This window comes from Gossypium arboreum, chromosome 4, assembly GCF_025698485.1.
Source record: "Gossypium arboreum isolate Shixiya-1 chromosome 4, ASM2569848v2, whole genome shotgun sequence".
NCBI lineage: Eukaryota > Viridiplantae > Streptophyta > Magnoliopsida > Malvales > Malvaceae > Gossypium > Gossypium arboreum.
Window position 1 is genome coordinate 1,708,227 of NC_069073.1, and position 21,648 is coordinate 1,729,874.

At 31.3% G+C, this 21,648-nt stretch overlaps 1 protein-coding gene across 1 annotated transcript; it reads left to right on the forward strand.

The window, feature by feature from the left end:
• Positions 1 to 6,422: 6,422 nt before the first annotated feature.
• On the forward strand, positions 6,423 to 7,718 carry LOC108459758 (probable WRKY transcription factor 70). The gene is made up of 3 exons (XM_017759161.2): positions 6,423 to 6,849; positions 6,935 to 7,036; positions 7,127 to 7,718. The coding sequence occupies exons 1-3, from the start codon at positions 6,503 to 6,505 to the stop codon at positions 7,584 to 7,586; spliced, it is 909 nt and encodes a 302-aa protein (XP_017614650.1). The 5' UTR covers positions 6,423 to 6,502; the 3' UTR covers positions 7,587 to 7,718.
• Positions 7,719 to 21,648: the final 13,930 nt, after the last annotated feature.

Here is a 21,648-nt window from a genome sequence, read left to right on the forward strand (position 1 = left end):
GTGAAATTGTTCAAGTTAACTTAAAAAACTAAACATATCAAATTAAATTATTATTCTTGTATAACTAATTACATGTTAGAGCACATAAATTTGAAACTATATATATTTGAAAACTTTTTCAAAACAAAATAATAAAAATTAACATACTTTAATATGATAAACGTGAATCATTAATTAACTTATTTAGGTCTCCGAATTATTATTTTAAAATTATTTTAAAATTTTAACTTTTTTTAATTTTAATTTTTTTAAAATATATAAATTTTGAAATTTTTATAAATATTTTGAATTTTTAAAGAGATAAAAATATAGTAACCTTGAAAGCATGTAAATAGGTAATTAAAGCAAATTTTACAGCCTTAATCAATGTGTTTTTGCCACTAAAGCCTCAAATTCTCACTCAAAATAGGAAGGTTAAATTGATTCACTACACCTCATTTTCACAAATATATCCTCTCTTTTATTTATTAATTTCTATTTAAAAGACTCATGCATATAACTTTTCTTTATAGGTAATAAATTTTAAAATATTTATTATTTAGTATAATAAGTAATAAAATGATTTTATAATTAATTAAAATATTTATAAGATATTATGATACATATAATTATTTTATTAAATAAAGTTACAAATTCACATTTTTTAATTTCATAAAAATAAAATAATTTAAATTTTTTATATTATATTTCATTTCAAATTTAATATTTTTAATAATAATTTTTATTCTAGGTTATTGATAATAACTAACTTCATTTTACTCTCTTGATATTGATTTCATAATTACCTATTTTCGCACTTTTATGACGAGGAAAGATGATATGAAATAGAAATATTATCTATTTTAATAATTTAATGCCATATCAACAGTTTCATTCTGAATTTTAGTATTTTTAGTTTATTTGAATTTAATTTTTTTCAAGATGAAAATATCGGAAATTCAAAAAAAAAATGTAAAATAAATGAAAATCAGAACCAAAACCCCTTCAACTACTGTCTGCCTTCTACCACATAACAACAACCTTGTTTGCGCACAAAAATCATCTCCCAACATAGACCTTCACCAAAATACTCCTACCACTAATATGACTATCATGTGGCTTTTGCCAGAGTCAATACTTTGAAGGGTGTGAGCTTTAAGATGGAGAACAGTCTTCTCGACCCCTGCTGAACTTCCCAAATCTAGTTTCATGGTTATTGCGAACACCACCTACTACCTATATACAGCAAGGAGGACAGTTAAAACATCCTCCTTCCAAGGTAGGGGATGTTCAACTTTTTTATGGTGATTAAAATTTTGCCATTTCATCCATACTAATCCTTACAAGTTTTGAATGTATGGTGAATCGCCAAATTTCAACTCAAAGAACTCCTTGACCTGCTAATTGCCATAACAGTTTGCAGGTAAGAATATTATAACACCGCAAAACTTGTGTCATCAAATCGTAATAAGCTTGGAACGATCAACAGCCAGAAGTAAAATAATGAAGCACAGAACAATCCTGGAAAAGAAAAACAGAACATGAGAGTGGAGTAACCATAAAGATACAACACAAAACCATCCTATTCCTTTGGCCTACATCAGGGATTCCAAAACAAATTATCTGTTTCTTTAACTTGACTCTTAGGGTGTCCCATTGAGGGATGCATTTTGAGCTGTACTAGACTGTCGGACGATTCCATATGCCTTAACCCCTTAAGATGTTCAACTCTTATCCTCAGAGACACAGCAAGAATCAGACAGAAATGGGTTGAGAAGAAGAAGAAGATGATGATGATAACATCCTCAGGGTTGCGTTGGGAAGCAGCAAGAGCAAAAAGAAGATCATCATCTTATTCTGCAATCTACACTTTATGGGCCTAGGCCTCCTAATTATGGTTTTCCATTGAAATTTTTAGAAAATTTTAATTAATCCCTTAAATTTTAAAAATCCTCATTTTAAACCCTTAAGATTTTTAAAAATTTTATTAGACCCTAAAAACTTAGTTCTCTACAACTTCAAAAGAACTCGAAAAGAAAGCGAACTTCAAAAATTTAAGAAGAGAAGTTCACTTTCTTTTCAAATTTTTCCGAAGTTGTAACGAATTCTCTTAAATTTTATATTCTCTCAAATTATCGTAATTCAATACTTAGCCAAAATTACATGAAATTCAAAAAAGTTACCAATAAAGTTTTACTTTTATTAATATGCCCCCAAATACTAACTTCTTGGATTTCGATTTTGGCCTAAAAAAGGGAGTAATTTCAAAATTATGTATAAACGTTGATTTAATATGCAATTATATACACGAACTTTGTAATTATATACATGAACTTTGATCATGGTTCAAATATATACAAGAAACTTTATTTTTATTCAATTATACATATTTAAAAAAAATTATCAAATTATTTTTATATTGGCTAAATATAATTATTTATGTATACAATAAACATAAAACAATGCTATTTCAATAATATTTTTAGTTTATGAGAATTTTATATAATTTTCTATATTTTTTGCTTTTTATTTTTTTGAGATTTTCTAAATTTTTTCTATTCTTTTAATTTTCTCAATTTTTCGATAGTTTGAATTTATTCTCCAAAAAGTAGAAATTCCATCTTTTTAATGCCATTAATGACTGAGGTAAAGTGACAAACGGTTGAAAACTTTAAGTATCAAACTGATATAGAAAATAATTTTATAGGACCTGAAATTGAGTCAACAAAACGCATGAGTTCATTTCAAAGATTAATCAATTGGATATTAATCTATTGGATCGGCCTGTCATGAGAATATTCTTGGATTATTATGCGAAAGTCACAAAAATTCTTAGAGCAATAATGGTGTATGCGATTGATCCTTAAATTTGAGATCACCATAGTTCTTAATATCGATAGTCATATATTTTAATGCAATCAAGCATCTTCTATAATTAGATGTACTATAAAGGATATTGTTAGATATACCACAAGCTTGATAGTAAGATGTAAGTGACTATTAAAAGATTTTCCCCTCCTATTTAATGGAATCGATGTCTATGGCCTCTTGATAGAATTAGACTAAAAATGCATGGACGTCTCAAATGAGTTGATATAAGATACCATTCTCACTTATATATCTTAGTCTATTTGGTATTCAGAAAAATAAAAGATTAGACCATACAAATGTGACTATTTCATGACTTGTGGTTAATCTTGATATCACGAACAAATGGATAGACTACATATTAATATTATCACCGGAAAATTATGTCAGACCACAACTTCTTGCAACTTGAGTAGTAATGATGTCGGGGGTGTATCTAAGGGGGGTTGGCATGGGCTCCGGTCCCCTCTAAAATGAAATTTCTTTCATTTAGACCCTTTAAAATTTTTAAAATTTTAAATTAATAAATGTAAAATTGCACATTAGCCTCTCCTAAAAAAAAAATTTCTGGCTTCGCCCCTGAGTGATGCATCGCTAGAAACCACTCATTATTTGTAATATTAGAAATATTTTAATATTACTACCAATGATACAAGATCCTCCAAAGTCACACCATATGGTCAAGAGATTGGAATCGGGAAAAAAATGAGATTATCTTTAATTTGTCACATAAGTTAGGGTCCAATTAAAATTTATATTCTGAACTTTCTCTATCCTAGATCTATTATCTCGCACATGGATCCATGGTGTGAGACCGTTGTATTTTAAATTCCGTTGTGCCAAAGATGTTTCAATGACTCAACATATGGTTGGTAGGAAATAAATGTGAGAAAATAAATCAGAAAAAGATAATCATTTTTTATTTTAATGCACAAAAATAATTAATTCCAATTAAAACAATGAAAGTAACAACTTAATATTATATCAAATTATCATCTAAAAAATTATATAAATTTTAAAAATTTCAAGTGATGACGTGGTACAATTTCAAAATACCACATCATCCAACATTTAAAATTATCAAGTTTAAAGACTAAAAGGACCTAATTGTCAAGTTCAAGTATCAAACTAGACAAAAAATATAAATACTAAAATAAACCTAAATATCAAATTTAGTCCAAAATCAAATCTTAAATCTTAATCATTGAAAATGGAATAGAATATTGATGATTATCTTACTCAAGATTCTAGAAGCAAGGCAAGGAAAACTCAAGGAAGCCACATTAAGTAGCCATTGACTTCCTATATTAATAATTTATTTAAATAAATAATAATTACTTCCAAATTGAAAAAATATTAATTTAAGTAATTAATTATTTATTATATAAAGTAATTATCTACTTAATTTAATAATATTAAGAAATTTTTGATATATTTCCAATGGAATTGTTAGAGGTTGACAAGTGTCCTATAAAGGTATAGTAAAATATTAAACGTTAAACTACCAAAATAGTCACTATTTTATTTTTTAAAAAATTAAAAATAAATTATGTATAGATAAAAATATGACTATTGATAATATATTCTACTAATTATTTAAATTAAGTTTATGATAATTTATCAAAATTAATTATTTTAAATACATTTTTATTTAAATTTATAAGAATTTTTATGGCCAAATTTTTTGTAAGAATTTATGTTAGATTGTAATCTTGCTTGGTGTCAATTAGAATAATAATCTTAAAAATAAATAAATCAACAAAATCATCTAAATATTTAATTAAAAATTTAATATTTTTAATTTCAAGAATTTAATTTTTACAATTAATTTAAAATTAAAATTTAATTGGTAACACTTTTATTAGTTTTTTTCTATTTTAAATACGTGATATTTTAATATTTAAATATTCGATTTAAAATTAAAGTTTAATCAATAATGTTATCGATTAAATTTTAATTTTTAAATCAAACAAGTAGATGGATAGAATTCCTAAAATAAAAAGTGAGTGGAGAGACTAAATTCCGAAGTTAAAAAAGTACAGGGACCTAAGGATAGTTAGACTAACTTCTACATTACTTATTTTAATATATAGTTTTGGATTTAATGTTGTGAATTTCCAAAATGAAATCCCATGTCCTTTTTACGATTTATATTTGAGGTTTACAATTATTTTTTCTAATATACCTTATCATTCAGGGGCATAACTAAGGGTTGGCAAGGGGTCTGACCCGTTTAAAATGATTTTTTTTTATTTAGACCCTTTAAAATTTTTAAAATTTTAAATTAATAAACGTAAAATTATACTTTAATCCCTAAAAGGATAAAATTTTAATTTAATCTTTTAAAATAATAAAATTATATTTTACTATAATACAAATTATAATTTAATTTCAAACCCTAAATTTCTTTTTTTCTAACTTCCCTGTTTACTGCACTTGGCGAGGAATATTGACAATTGTACAGACTAACCCTCTTATTCAAGATTCTCACTGCATTTAGTCAAAACATTGGAATTGGTATGGATCTAGAAGCATGGAAAGGAAAACTCGTGGAAGCCACATTAATTATCCCACTCACTCATTCACGTTTCGACTCTCTATTGCGGCTGACCTTACTTTCTGTTCATTCATTTTACCTTTTTCTTACTACTCTTTTTCTCATTTACGTTTCGACTCTCTATTGCGGCTGACCTTACTTTTTGTTCATTCACTTTGCCTTTTTCTTACTACTCTTTTTCTAGATATAGTAAACATTGGCGTGTAACACTTCCTCGATGCTCCCTCCTTCACAATATTTACCAATTTTTATCTTATAATTAGACTTGGTTATGTCCGGATCATTCGTTTAAGACTTGTCTGGAAAATAAAAGAATATTAAATAAAAATATAAGTTTAAAAAAATAAATTTAAACAAAAATTAAGACCTGTTTTTTAAATGGATTGAGCCTCAGGTAATTTTTTTTTGCTTGGCCCGATTTAAATTTGTCTAAAATTTTTTTCCTATCGTCATTTTACTATTATATTGCTACTATTCTAGATACAAACTATTTTAATGTTTTTGAATATAAATTTTTTTAAATATATTTTCAATTTATTAAAAAATATTTATTTTAATTTTTTGAAAATCAAACCGAAACTTAAAAATGAGCATGAAATTTTGCTATCAACCAACCTCCCTCGTGATCACATATAGATGCATTTCTTTTCCCACTTTTTACATTAATTTGATGTAGGACCAATTTCAATTTCAATTTCAATTTCAATTTCATACTCAATTAGCATTCTTCTCAGGGCATGTTAAATAAGATGAACTTGGAATAAAATTTATTATTATAAACAAGAACATTGTTTTGGAAGGATTAATGATGAAAACTAGTTAATGGCAGATGTGAAGGAAAAAGTAGAGGCTTGTCAATTCCAGAAAAAATCACAAGTTGCATCAGCCTTCCATCATCAACAAACGTCAGCTTGCTTTTGTCAGCACTCAGAGGAATTCCTTCCTTTTCCTAATTCCCATTTCCTTACATTTTCCTTTGATTTGCTTCTAACCTTCCTCTTTTGCTCCTTTATCCTATATATATTTCACTAGGTGTAAGTAAAGCACTAAAAGAAAGAAGAGGCTTAGCCTTCTATTTGTTTTTTGCTTGTAATAGTTATGGGTACTCTTTCTCCTTGGCCTGAAACGCTGTCAAATAACAAGAAAAGGGTTATTCAACAACTGGTTCATGGGCAAGAGTGTGCTACTCAGCTTCAGATTCTTTTCCATAATCCCTCTGAAGAAGGTGGGCGTTTGTCGGCTGAGGAAATACTTGTGCAGAACATCTTGACATCTTTCAATCACACAATTTCTGCTCTGAGTTGCATCGACTCTTCTGAGGTTTCTCAGAACCAGACAACCTGTAATGATGATTCCCCATGGTGTGAAGATCGGAGATCCGAGGGTTGTAGTGAGAGCAGCAAGAGACCTGGCTCTAAGGATAAGAGGGGCTGTTACAAGAGAAAGTATGATTTCTTCATTCTACATGTTTAATTGGATGTTCATACATGTATAAAATTTGTATTAATAATTGGATGTGACTGGTTCCAGGAGGGATGCTGAGGCATGGACAGTTGTTTCAGCTACAATGGAAGATGGTCAAGCCTGGAGAAAGTATGGGCAAAAGAAGATCCTCAATTCTATACACCCAAGGTAATTCATTCATTTCATTCAAACAATGTAGTATTAGAGTAAATGTGAGTGAATTTCTTAATCATGTTGAGCTTGTTATGATAAGTACAGGAGTTACTTCAGGTGCACTCGCAAGTATGAACAAGGTTGTAGAGCCATGAAACAAGTCCAAAGATTGGAAGATGATCCCCAAATGTATGAGATCACTTATATTGGCACCCACACCTGTACGGATTCATTCAGGGCTCCCCAAATCATCCCTGATTCTGAATCTTGGGAATCTCAAATGGGATCCCATTTCCAAATCCCAACCAAGCATCATCATTTGAACCCAGCTGCATTTCCATCCGTAAAGCAGGAGGCCAAGGAAGCAGCAGCAAGTGATATTACAGACATGGATTGTATGGTGTGGAAAGAGATAATGGGTGGTGGTGGTGGTTTTGAATACTCATTGGAGCATGGGATGGGGTGTGATTATGGGGATTGTCGGGCTTTCCAATATGAGTTTCTGAAGCCTGCAGAGATTGAACATGATTATCATTTTGATGGAAGTGAGTGTCTGATGGTGTAGCTTCTTGTCAACTCAATTACTCTGCCCACCGCAATGTTTTCATATTCCATTTTAAACAGTAGCTAGATTTTATACCCGGCTCTGCCGGTTATTTCAAGAATTAATAATAAATAATAAGACTAGGTTTATTAATTAATTAAGTAATAATAAAACTAAATTACACTCGATGTCAGTAAGTTATTACTAACTTTACATTTTAATCATTTAACTTTATCAAGTTATAAAATAGTTTTTAAACTATTTGAAATTTTCCAAGCGATGATTATCGGTACCTATCAATGAGTAAAAAAATATACTTTAGATCTAAGTTGATCTAACTGTCAGTGTTGAAGATTGGAGAAAAAAACTGTTTGGATTTTAGTTCACAAATTCTCGATACTCAAAGCAGTTTCATTTTAAAAAAAAATTGAAGTGTAGAAGAGAAGGAGAAATAAAGCTTTTGATTGATGAAGGCTATGCGAACAAAGAAAGTCATATAGCGACAATTTTAACAACCTAGTGATTTAAATAAAAATTTTCGAATAGTTCAGTAACCATTTTGTAACTTTTTGGAGTTAAGTGACTAAAACATAAACTTACTAATAGTTTAGTAATACTGACTGTAATTTACCCAAAGAAAAAACAATGTTTTCTAATTTTAAAGGTTTAATAGAACAAAAGGCTCTAGAAGAATTTAAAAAAAAATCAATTAAATTCCTCCCAACTTTTTGTACCAAATTGAGCCTTAAACTTACAAAATTGACCAAAACACCCATTGACAGTTTAATAGCTAGTTTCTAATAAGATCGTTGACATGACCATTAACGGCTACTGAGTTAGGCAATGGATATTAACATGACAATTCACGTTAGCACCAATCACCAACATGACAGTGCCACATCCACAAAAGTTAAATTTCCAAAATTAAAATAAGAATTATTTTTGGTCACCCAACTTTAAAATTTTTTAATTTAAGTATTAATGTTTGAATTCATTCTTGTTTTGATCACCAGTAGTTAAATTAATAACGTAAAGCCATTTTCTAATTGATATTGTAACAGCCCTAATTTGACCCTAGTCAGGAAGTAGTTTCGGAACCACAAAACCGAGTCACGATAATAATTAAATGTTATATTCTATGCTTATTATATGTGAAAGTGTATATGTGAAAGTATCGTATCTTAACTTTGTCATTTGAATGTGGAATTAGCTAAAAAGGACTTGTGTGTTAAAACTTAAAAATGTGATAGGAAGAATTTAGAGGGCCGAATAATGCATGGTATATTACAAGGAGGACTTGCATGTCAAATGGACCACTATTAAATTAGTCGATGGCAATGATGATAGTTGACAAGTAAAATATGTATTTTGTATTGTAAAATAATAACCTAATGAATATTATATGCATTCCATATTAGTATTATAATATTTATTGATTTTATAAGAGGAAACATATTAATTAATAAAAGAAAATAGGTGAGAAAAACAAAGTTTTCATCCATTCTTCTTTCATTTTTTCCGAAATTTAAAGAAGTAAAACAAAAGGTTCTTGGATATTCGGCCTTGGTGTTTCTAATTGGAGGTATGTTTGATTTTATTTCTTGATAATTTATGTGAAATTGAGTTAATTGCTAAACTCCTTTCATAGCCCATGATTTAATTTTTGTTATTGGTTTGAAATGATGCATTCGGCTATGGGTTGTTTGGGTGTCTTTGAAGGTGTTATATGTTTTGGAAATGGTTTGATAATGATGATAGTTATGATGTACAATCGGTCATGTAATTAGCTCAATTTGAAAATTATGTTTAATGTGTAAGTGCGTGATATACTTGGGTAAATGAATCAGTTTGAGTAATGCTTTAGTTGGGAATGTGTTTTTGCTATAATGCAAAAATATATATTCGAGTGGGTATTAATTATTATGAAATGGATGTAATGACAATGTATGTGATTGTATCTTACATTGGAATGATTAGTTAATTAGGTACGGTTGATAAAAACAAATGATGAATATGTTATATGAATGATTTTATTAATATGCCTTGTTTGAGGTACGATAATAAAAGACTAAAATGTTAGGTTTGTGCCTTAATTGTGGTTCGACAAGTATGCATATTAGGTCATTACGGGTTTATTTATATGATAATGCTATATTTGTAGTATTGAATAATTGTGGCTTAATTGTTTAATGGCAATTGGCTATTATGGTGAAATGCAATGTTAATATTTAGTTGCTAGTGTTTATATGTGTTAGCCGAATTTGAACTTGAATAATGATTTGAGCACAATGTATTGTATTGAGATTATGCTTAAGTGAAATTATAGATATGTTATGAAATTGATTGGTGATATACATGTTTACATAATATGAATGCAAAGAGTTGTGAAAGAGTAAATTGTAGTAAATCTGCTTGGGACAGCAGCTGTAACGTGATTTTGAAAAATCACCATAAATTGTGAGAATGGAGTTAGAAGCTGAATAAATTATGTAATTAAAGCTTAATGAGCCTAGTTTCAGATGAAATCAACGAGAACATATTTTGACTTCTGTACAATTAGAAATTCGATTCGTAGTAAAGGTGGTCAGATTAGTCAAACAGTGAAACAGGGGAAACTTTAAGAAAAATCTGGTATTAATTGGCCAAACGAAAAATTCCGAACATTTTATGGATAAAAGATATATGAGTCTATTTTCAGGGAAAATTTACGACAATTGATTTGGAGTTTCGTAGCTCCAGTTATAAATAATTTAGTGACTGTTGCTCAGGAAGACAACATATAGTGAATTTGTGATTATGTGGTAAACATTGATAAAAAAGTTGTTAGTGAGTTGCTTATTGTTTTCTTATAAACTTACTATGATCTATATGTGTGAAGGTCGAATATATATATATATATATATATATATATATATTATATTTTTGAAGTAATGCTTGAATAGTCGAATAATGACTAGTTTAAAATTGTTGAATTTAAGCTCAAGAGCATAGAGGGGCAAATTCGGATAAGGGAAAAGAGAAAGTAGTTGAATAGCCGATCCGAGACTGTTCGAAAATATTCAAGGTAAGTTTTAAGTAGTTAAATATATATAATATTCAAAAATGACATGATAGATTATGAGAATTAAGTGTTACTTGTCATATATGTACATGGCCGAATGGCAATTTGTATTGGAAGTAAACAGTGATATGTTTTCATGATCAAATGATAGTGTTAGATGAAAATGAGTAAGATTTTACGTGTAAACTATTATGTATTTAAATGTGAGTGATGAAATGAGATAAAAGTGAATGAAATGTAGGATGATATATTCGAATGATGCTTGTACCTAAATTGGTGTGATTGTGTTATATAAAACTTGTTGATTTGAATATTGTACAGTACTATTCGGGCCTTTGAGCCTAGCAGGCTATAATGCCGCGGTTAGATATAATTCGGGCCTTTGAGCCTAGCAGGCTATAATGCCGCGGTTAGATATAATTCGGGCCTTTGAGCCTAGCAGGCTATAATGCCAATGAGATTGTAATGAACCGAAAGTTACGGTATCGGAAATTGAGTCTTGAGTACTGTTTCCGTGAAATTTATTCATGAATATTTATTAGAAATATTTATGAATTATAGTTGAATGGTTATTTAGTGTTTAATTAAGTGAAGTAGCTTGAATTTAGTTTAAAGGATTAAATTGCATAAGGAATAAAAGTTTAATTATAGATTAAAGAAGTAAAAGGGACTAATCTAGCAATTAGACCCTAAGTGCCATGTGTGTGAATGTATGATATAACATGTGTAATAGTTGGTATATATGTGTAATAGCTATAAGATATTTTATGTTATAGCTATTACACATGTTAATTATATTTTTATAGGTTAATAATAATATAATATAGTATAATGAATAAATAATAATGAGTAAGGAAACATAGAAAGAGTTACAGAGAGCAAACGTGAGAAAGAAAGAAGGAAAGAAAGAAAGAAAAGAAAAAGGAAATTTGAGGATTAAGGCCCTAAAGTTTAATTGGTAAGTTGTTTTAGCTCATTTTCTTATGATTTTTATGTTTATGGATGCCTAATTCAAAGTTCTACATGTATGAGGTTCAAATGAAGAAAAATAGAAAATTTTTAGATATTGATTTAGTTGAATAAATTGAGGTTTTATGGGTTAAATTGATAGGAATTGAAGTTAGAAGTGAAAATTGAGTGATTTATTAAAAGAATTCTAAGTTAGGTTTAAATAGGGATTAAGTTGAATAGAGCTCAAAATTTATGTTTTATAATGAATTTTATGACTTAGAAATTGTTAATGAGTTGATTAAAGAGAATATGAAGCTTAAGTTAAAGAAAAAGATTGGTAATGGAAAAAGGACGAAATTGGAATTTTTGTAAAAGTTTGATAGAAAGTGAAAATGTGTTTTATGAATTAGTATATTGATGAATTTTAATTGTATGATTGTTAGTAGCAAACGTAGCACGGATACGTCATCAAAGAAGGGAAAGAGAAAGTGAACGAAGATATCGATTAAATTCGATAAATAGTGGTTTGTATTTCTATAAACCGAGCTTAATCGTTATTGCTATATTTGATATTTATATTGTATGAAAATGTGAATGAGGTAAGTATTTTTACCATATTGAAATGAATGTGATTTTGAATACCCTATTAATGATGTCGGGCTAGTCGGATATAGTTGACATGTCATAGGAATTGGAAGTATTGGGATATTCCGACATTGAGTCGATGAGACACTATGTGTCGACTATCGTTAAAGTTCGGATTTGTTCCGATGAAGTACTTTGTGTACTATAATGTTAAAGTTCGGATTTATTCCGATGAAGCCCTATGTGCTTATCCCGAGTGTGGGTTGGATCGTGTATCCGTCAAATGTCCGAGTTATGTTAATAAGGGTAAATAAAGTAAAGGTTATTAAAGTCTTGATTGATATTGAATAATAGCAATAATGTGTTTGAATTACCATGTTTTAAAGTTGATTAAGCTATTGTTTATAGAAATACCATGAGAGTATTCTCAGCGCACGGTTTGTTTCGTGCATGAGGCTAGGTCTGAAAGTATAAGGACTCAAAGATACAAGCCGATCCCCAAACTCAAATTGGTGAAGTTTCTATCTTTTGGAAAATGGCATTGTACCTAGGATGTCTTTTGGTTATATTGAAAGTATCTAAGTTGTTAAATGATATTTTGGTATGTTTTGTAAATGTTACCAAAACCTTAAGAATGGTATGTTTTGATATGTTAGTGAAGAGTAATAAGAGGAATTGTTGGTAAATGTTGTAGAAAGAAGAAATGAAGATGTTATAAACTTAGTTATCAACATTTTATACTAAAACAGATTTGGACAGTAACAGTAGTCCAACTTTGAAAATATACCAAAAATAGTATAAAGTGAATTAGATGATGAATAAAATATGTAATTGAAGCTTAATGAATCTATTTTTATATGGAAGAAACAAAATTGGTAAAAGAGTTGTATTTTATGAGATATTTACGTTTTGGTGAAACAGGGTTAGAACAATTTCTGGATTCCCTGTTCTGACTTTAGAAATTCACCATAAATTGTGTATTAAGAATTAGGACTCAAACTTTATTTGTATGGATTCATTATTGAGTCTATTTTAATTGAAACAAATGGCATAGTCATTGGATTTCTGTACAGGAAGAAATTTGATTCGAAGTGCACAAGGGTCGAGTAGTGAACCCTGAAACAGGGAGACTTCTTATAATAAACTGTACTAATTGGCCTGACCAAAAATTCTAGAAAAAATTAGTAAGTAGATATATGAGTCTAGTTTCAGGAAAATTTACGGAATTGGATTTGAGTTTCGTAACTCGAGATATGATTTTTTTAGCGATTGTGACGCAGATGGATAGTTTACTACTAAAACTGTTTAAGTGCTAAGATAAGTTTTGTAATGTCTCCGCTTGACTCAAACAACGGTCTCGGGTAGGGGGACGTTACAATATTGATTGGTATCAGAGCTATTTAGGTTTATTCGGTTCTAGGACTAAATCGAATGTCAATGGGAATCTAGAGGTACATGCCATTACTGAGTCAAATTTGAGTTGGGATTGGATGCTGATATGTTTGTTGAATATTTTTGTTTTATAGCATTAAGAATGTCTGATAAAAGCATTGAGGATACTGATCAAGAGATGTATAGTGAAGATGATGAACCGTATAATGTGAATGAATCGGAGTCTGCAACTCCAAGTGTGAATCCAGTAGGAAATCAACCGAATGTTGGAAGTGACAATACTGAAGTCTTTAGAATAATCGCCGATGCCCTTCAAAAAGCGGTAGGAACTATGCTTGCTACGTCCTCTATCCCTACTACCCGAAGAGCTCCAATTAAAGAATTGAGAAAATATGGAGCTCTGAATTTTTGGGTGCCAAGGAATTGATTCGACTACTGCTGAAAATTGGTTAAAGACTACAAAGAGAGTTCGAAGCAACTTGAATGTACACCACAAGAAAGCTTAGTGTGTGTTGTCTCATTATCGCAAGAGGAAGCTTTAGTATGGTGGGAATCGGTGATTGAGAATGTACTTGAGGAACAGATAAGTTGGGACTTCTTTCAAAAGAGTTTCAAAATAAGTATTTGGGAGAAATGGACATAGAAGACAAAAGACAAGAGTTCTTAACACTGAAACAAGGTGAGATGCTTATAGTGGATTATGAGCGAGAATTTCGAGATTGAGCAGATATGCCATCGAGTTTGTACCGAATGAAGAAACCGATGTAAAAGATTTTAAGAGGATTACGAGATGAATTTAGACTACAGTTGATGCCTCTTAGAATCACCGAGTTTATGGATTTAATGGAAAGAGCTAAGATGATTGAACAAATTCTTGGAAGGGATAAAAGTCCAAGTTGCTTATTCGATGAAAAACGTCCCGAATGGTTAGTTCAAGTCCGCATGACCTAAGCGGTCAAAGGAATCACGAGGTAATTGAGATTTAGTTCTCGATCGAAAGGAGTGATCGAGGTCGGAAAAAACAGATCATCTGTGTCTCTTGGCAATATCCAAGTCCGATTCGAGAATCTGAAATTCCAATATGTGAGCATTGTGGAAACCGACACAAAGAGGAGTGTAGAAAATTGATGGAGGTTGTTTCGTTGTGGAGCTACCGATCACTTTATTAAAGATTGCCCAAAGATATCCGGAACAACACCGACGAGAGTGCAAAGATCTAAATTTGCTTCCAGAGGTCGGGGATCGGCCAAGTAGTTCGTTTGCTAGAGGTGGTACTAGAAGAACTAGTGAGAGTGCTACACAACAATCAAGCTAGAGCTCCAGCTCGGCGTATGTTGTGAGGACTCGAGAAGAGAAAGATGCTCACGATGTGGTGACGGTATATTCTTATTGAATTCAGCACCGTTTATGCTTTAATAGACCACGGTCATCACATTCATATGTTAATCTGAAAGTAGTTGTGACAAAAAATTAGAGTTTGAATTGTCTAAAGTTATAATAGAAGTGTCTAGTCCATCGGGACAAACTACTTTAGTGAACCATATATGTCGAAGATGTTCGTTAATGATTCAAGATAGAATATTCCTGTTGATCATTGATTATGCCATTTGGCGACTTTGATGTTATTTTGGGAATGGATGGTTATCGAACATGGAGTGATTTTAGACTGTTATAAGAAGAAGTTTATTGTTCGAATGAAAGTGAAGATAGAATTGAAGTAAATGGTATTTGGACTAGTGGATCAATTCGTATTGTTTGACCATTAAAGCTAGCAAGCTTCTTCATCGAGGTTGTAATGTTTTCTTAGCATATGTGATTAATTCGGATTCGGTTGAAAGTCGATGTAGTAAAATTCGGATTGTATGTGAATTTTCGATGTATTCCCGAGGAATTACCGGATTACCCCGATCGAGAGGTAGAATTTGTGATTGAAGTCTACCAGTGCAGATCCCAGATCGATACCTCCGCATCGTATGGCACCTCTTGAGCTAAAGGAATTAAAAGTACAGTTGCAAGACTTATTGGATGAGGTTTTATACGACCTAGTACATCACCATGGGGAGCTCCAATGTTATTTGTTAAGAAGAAAGATGGGTCGATGCGATTGTGCATTGATTATCGACAACTCAACAAATTGATTGTCAAGAACAAGTATCCACTTCCCGAATAGATGATTTGTTTGATCAAGCGAAAGGAGCTCAGTATTTTCAAAGATTGATCTAAGGTCGGGATACTATCGGTTGAAAGTAAAAGAGTGCGACATATTGAAGACGGCATTACATGCGAGGTATGGGCATTATGAATTTTAGTGATGCCATTTGGATGACAAATGCCCCTGCTGCTTTTATGGATCTTATGAATCGGATTTTTCAACCATACTTGGATCAGTTCGTAGTAGTTTTTATCGACGATATTTTGGTGTATTCCAAGTCGAAAAAGATCATGAGCAACATCTCCAGCATTGTTTTGCAAATACTACGAGAAAAGTAATTGTACGGAAAATTGAGCAAGTGTGAATTCGTTATCGAAGTTGTGTTTCTTGGTCATGTCGTATCGGCGGATGGAATTAGAGTGGATCCAAAGAAGATTGAAGCGGTTATTCGGTGGAAAGTTCCTAAGAATGTATCGAGGTACGAAGTTTTCTCGGATTGGTGGTTACTATCGAAGATTCGTCAACGGATTTTCAAAGATAGCCTTACCGATGACCAAGCTACTACGAAAAATATTCCATTTGTTTGGAATGAGCAATGTCGAAAAGTTTTGAAGCATTAAAAGCGAATGTTAACAGAGGTACCGGTGTTGACTTTACCGAATCGAAAGAGATTTTGTAGTGTACGGTGATGCTTCATTGAGTGGATGGGATGTGTCTTGATGCGAACGGAAAGTCATTGCTTATGCTTCACAAGCAATCGAAACCGCATGAACGCAACTATCCAACTCATGATTTAGAATTAGCGGTTGTAATTTTTGCCTTGAAGATTTGGAGGCACTATCTTTATGGTGAAAAGTGCTATGTTTATCTGGATCATAAAAGTTTGAAGTATCTACTTTCACAAAAGATTTGAATCGAGACAAAGGCGTTGGATAGAGCTTCTAAAAGACTATGATTGTGTCATAGACTATCATCCGGGAAGGCTAATGTAGTAGCCGACGACCGAGTAGAAAAAGTGCGATTGAATTACGAGCAATGTTTGCACAACTTAGTATCTTGAAGATGGAAGCCTTTTGGTGAATTAAGAATAAAGCCGTAATGTTTGATCGAATCGGATCAAGCCACAGTTAGAAGATGATAAGTTGTTAAAGAAAAGAGATGATTCGAATGGTACAATGAAAATTTTAGCATTGATGGAAATGGTCGCTTAAGATTTCAGAATCGACTTTGCATTAGAATAATTACGAGTTGAAAGAGTTAATTCTTGAGAAGCTCATAATAGTCCATTTGCATTTCATCCTAGAGGTATGAAAATGTATCGTGATTTGCGTGAATTGTATTGGTGGTCGGGAATGAAAAGGATATAACGAATATGTGGCAAAGTGTTTGACTTGTCAACGAGTGAAGGCAGAACATCAAGTTCCATCGGATTACTTCAACCCATCAATATTCACGAATGGAAATGGGACGAATAACGATGGACTTTGTGACGGGATTACCGATGTCTACAAGTAAAAAGGATGCTATTTGGGTAATAGTTGATCGACTTACGAAGTCACTCATTTCTTAGCTGTGAGAACCGATTGGTCGTTAAAGAAACTTCTTTGAGGTTTATGTTCGGAAATCATTAGATTACATGGTATTCCAAAATCAATAATTTCGAGAGATCCAAGGTTTACGTCAAGGTTTTAGAAGCAATTACATGAATCTTTCGATTTTCGACTTCATTTTAGTACGACTTTTCATCCACGCATCGATGGTCAATCTGAGCGGGTAATACAAATTTTAGAAGATATGCTTGAGCCTATATGATTGATTTTGAGTCTAACTGGAATATTATTTGTCATTAGCGAATTTGTGTATAATAATAGTTTCGATCAAGTATACTGAGATGGCACCGTATGAGGCTTTGTATGGACGAAGATGCCGATCACCCGTATGTTGGATGAATCGAATGAGAAGAAGATGATTGGACTGAATTGGTTCAAGAAACGGAAAATACTGATTAAGAAAATTCGGAAAGATTGAAAGCGCTTTTGATAGCGAAATCGTATGCGATTTGAAACGACGGGATATTGAATACTCGATCGGGGATAAAGTATTTTAAAGGTTTCACCTTGGAAGAAAATTCTAAGATTTGGTCAAAAGGAAAATTAAGTCCTCGTTTTATTGGGCCTTACGAAGTTATTGAGAGAATTGGACCAATGGCGTATCGATTGGCCTTACCTCCGAACCACGAAAATGCACGATGTCTTCCATGTTTCTATGCTAAGAAGATATCGATCGGATCCTTCACATGTTATTACGACCGAGAATGTAGAGATTCGACCGACTTATCGTATGAAGAAGAACCGGTTGAGATTCTAGCACGAGAGGTAAAAGAATTACGTAATAAACGTATTCCTTTAGTAAAAGTGCTATGGCGAAGTCACAGTGTTGAAGAAGCTACATGGGAACCGGAAGAAACGATGAGATCTCAATACCCCATCTCTTTTCGGGTAAATTTCGAGGACGAAATTTATTAAGGGAGAGAATTGTAATGAACCGAAAGTTACGGTATCGGAAATTGAGTCTTGAGTCTTGTTTCAGTGAAATTTATTCATGAATATTTATTAGAAATATTTATGAATTATAGTTGAATGGTTATTTAGTGTTTAATTAAGTGAAGTAGCTTGAATTTAGTTTAAAGGATTAAATTGCATAAGGAATAAAAGTTTAATTATAGATTAAAGAAGTAAAAGGGACTAATCTAGCAATTAGACCCTAAGTGCCATGTGTGTGAATGTATGATATAACATGTGTAATAGTTGGTATATATGTGTAATAGCTATAAGATATTTTATGTTATAGCTATTACACATGTTAATTTATATTTTTTATAGGTTAATAATAATATAATATAGTATAATGAATAAATAATAATGAGTAAGGAAACATAGAAAGAGTTACAGAGAGCAAACGTGAGAAAGAAAGAAGGAAAGAAAGAAAGAAAAAGAAAAAGGGAAATTTGAGGATTAAGGCCCTAAAGTTTAATTGGTAAGTTGTTTTAGCTCATTTTCTTATGATTTTTATGTTTATGGATGCCTAATTCAAAGTTCTACATGTATGAGGTTCAAATGAAGAAAAATAGAAAATTTTTAGATATTGATTTAGTTGAATAAATTGAGGTTTTATGGGTTAAATTGATAGGAATTGAAGTTAGAAGTGAAAATTGAGTGATTTATTAAAAGAATTCTAAGTTAGGTTTAAATAGGGATTAAGTTGAATAGAGCTCAAAATTTATGTTTTATAATGAATTTTATGACTTAGAAATTGTTAATGAGTTGATTAAAAGAGAATATGAAGCTTAAGTTAAAGAAAAAAGATTGGTAATGGAAAAAGGACGAAATTGGAATTTTGTAAAAGTTTGATAGAAAGTGAAAATGTGTTTTATGAATTAGTATATTGATGAATTTTAATTGTATGATTGTTAGTAGCAAAGCGTAATCGGATCGTCATCAAAGAAGGAAAAGAGAAAGTGAACGAAGATATCGATTAAATTCGATAAATAGTGGTTTGTATTTCTATAAACCGAGCTTAATCGTTATTGCTATATTTGATATTTATATTGTATGAAAATGTGAATGAGGTAAGTATTTTTACCATATTGAAATGAATGTGATTTTGAATACCCTATTAATGATGTCGGGCTAGTCGGATATAGTTGACATGTCATAGGAATTGGAAGTATTGGGATATTCGACATTGAGTCGATGAGACACTATGTGTCGACTCTCGTTAAAGTTCGGATTTGTTCCGATGAAGTACTTTGTGTACTATAATGTTAAAGTTCGGATTTATTCCGATGAAGCCCTATGTGCTTATCCCGAGTGTGGGTTGGATCCGTGTATCCGTCGTGTCCGAGTTATGTTAATAAGGGTAAATAAAGTAAAGGTTATTAAAGTCTTGATTGATATTGAATAATAGCAATAATGTGTTTGAATTACCATGTTTTAAAGTTGATTAAGCTATTGTTTATAGAAATACCACTGAGAGTATTCTCAGCGACGGTTTGTTTCCGCGTAGGCTAGGTACGAAAGTATAAGGACTCAAAGATACAAGCCGATCCCCAAACTCAAATTGGTGAAGTTTCTATCTTTTGGAAAATGGCATTGTACCTAGGATGTCTTTTGGTTATATTGAAAGTATCTAAGTTGTTAAATGATATTTTGGTATGTTTTGTAAATGTTACCAAAACCTTAAGAATGGTATGTTTTGATATGTTAGTGAAGAGTAATAAGAGGAATTGTTGGTAAATGTTGTAGAAAGAAGAAATGAAGATGTTATAAACTTAGTTATCAACATTTTATACTAAAACAGATTTGGACAGTAACAGTAGTCCAACTTTGAAAATATACCAAAAATAGTATAAAGTGAATTAGATGATGAATAAAATATGTAATTGAAGCTTAATGAATCTATTTTCATATGGAAGAAACAAAATTGGTAAAAGAGTTGTATTTTATGAGATATTTACGTTTTGGTGAAACAGGGTTAGAACAATTTCTGGATTCCCTGTTCTGACTTTAGAAATTCACCATAAATTGTGTATTAAGAATTAGGACTCAAACTTTATTTGTATGGATTCATTATTGAGTCTATTTTTAATTGAAACAAATGGCATAGTCATTGGACTTCTGTACAGGAAGAAATTTGATTCGAAGTGCACAAGGGTCAGAGTAGCTGAACCCTGAAACAAGGGAGACTTCTTATAATAAACTGTACTAATTGGCCTGACCAAAAATTCTAGAAAAAATTAGTAAGTAGATATATGAGTCTAGTTTCAGAGAAAATTTACGGAATTGGATTTTGAGTTTCGTAACTCGAGATATGATTTTTTTTAGCGACTGTGACGCAGATGGATAGTTTACTACGAAAACTGTTTAAGTGCTAAGATAAGTTTTGTAATGTCTCCTGCTTGACTCCGGCAACGGTCTCGGGTAGGGGGGACGTTACAGAGATACTATTCGGGCCTTTGAGCCTAGCAGGCTATAATGTCGGTGAGACACTATTCAGGCCTCGAGCCTAGCAGGCGAAATGCCAGTGAATGAATTCTGGTTTTTAAACCTAGCAGGCTGAATGCCGGTGGTTTGATAAAAGTCTAAAACTAAGATACCATGTGTTAGAACGACAAATGAATACATTCAATACGTTAAGTTGGCCAGGTACATATTATGTATGTAACACCCCCACGCCCGAAACCGTCACCGGAGTCAAGCTTGAGGTGTTACTAAACTTATCTTATCTTTTAAACAACTCTAAACCACTTATTTTAATTTTTTTGAAATAAACTGTTTTTCTGCGTCATGGTTGCTTAAAAATCCATTTCTCGAGTTTCAAAACTCAAAATTTAGATCCGTAAATTTTTCCTGAAACTAGACTCATATATCTATCTACTAATTTTTTTCTATAATTTTTGACTTGGCCAATTAGTACAGTTTATTAGTTAAAGTTTCCCCTGTTTCAAAACTCAACTGCACTGACCTCTTCTTACTACGAACCATGTTTCTTCCTGTAAAAAATTCATATGACTAAGACGTTTATTTCTATAAAAACTAGATTCAACAAGGATTCTAACCATATAAATTACACCTTATAATTAGTTTTGTACAATTTATGGTGAATTTCCAAAGTTGAAATAGGGGATTCAGAAATCGCTCTGACCCTGTTTCACTAAAACTCAGATATCTCATAAAATATAATACCTTTACCTGTTTTGCTTATTCCATAAGAAAATATACATAATAAGATTTAATTTCATATATTATTCATCTTCAAACTATGTTTCTACAATTTTTAGTGATTTTTCAAAGTTACATCATTTCTGTTACTTGAATCTGTTTTTAGGTTACTTTCACATTTTTCATAATTTTCATGTGATAATCATCATTCAATCATACATA

Coding starts and splice junctions, on each gene's coding strand:
- LOC108459758 (XM_017759161.2), top strand. CDS start 6,503: ATGGGTACTCTTTCTCCTTGGCCTGAAACGCTGTCAAATAACAAGAAA. Junction 6,850..6,934: donor AGGGGCTGTTACAAGAGAAA/GTATGATTTCTT, acceptor GACTGGTTCCAG/GAGGGATGCTGAGGCATGGA. Junction 7,037..7,126: donor CTCAATTCTATACACCCAAG/GTAATTCATTCA, acceptor TGATAAGTACAG/GAGTTACTTCAGGTGCACTC.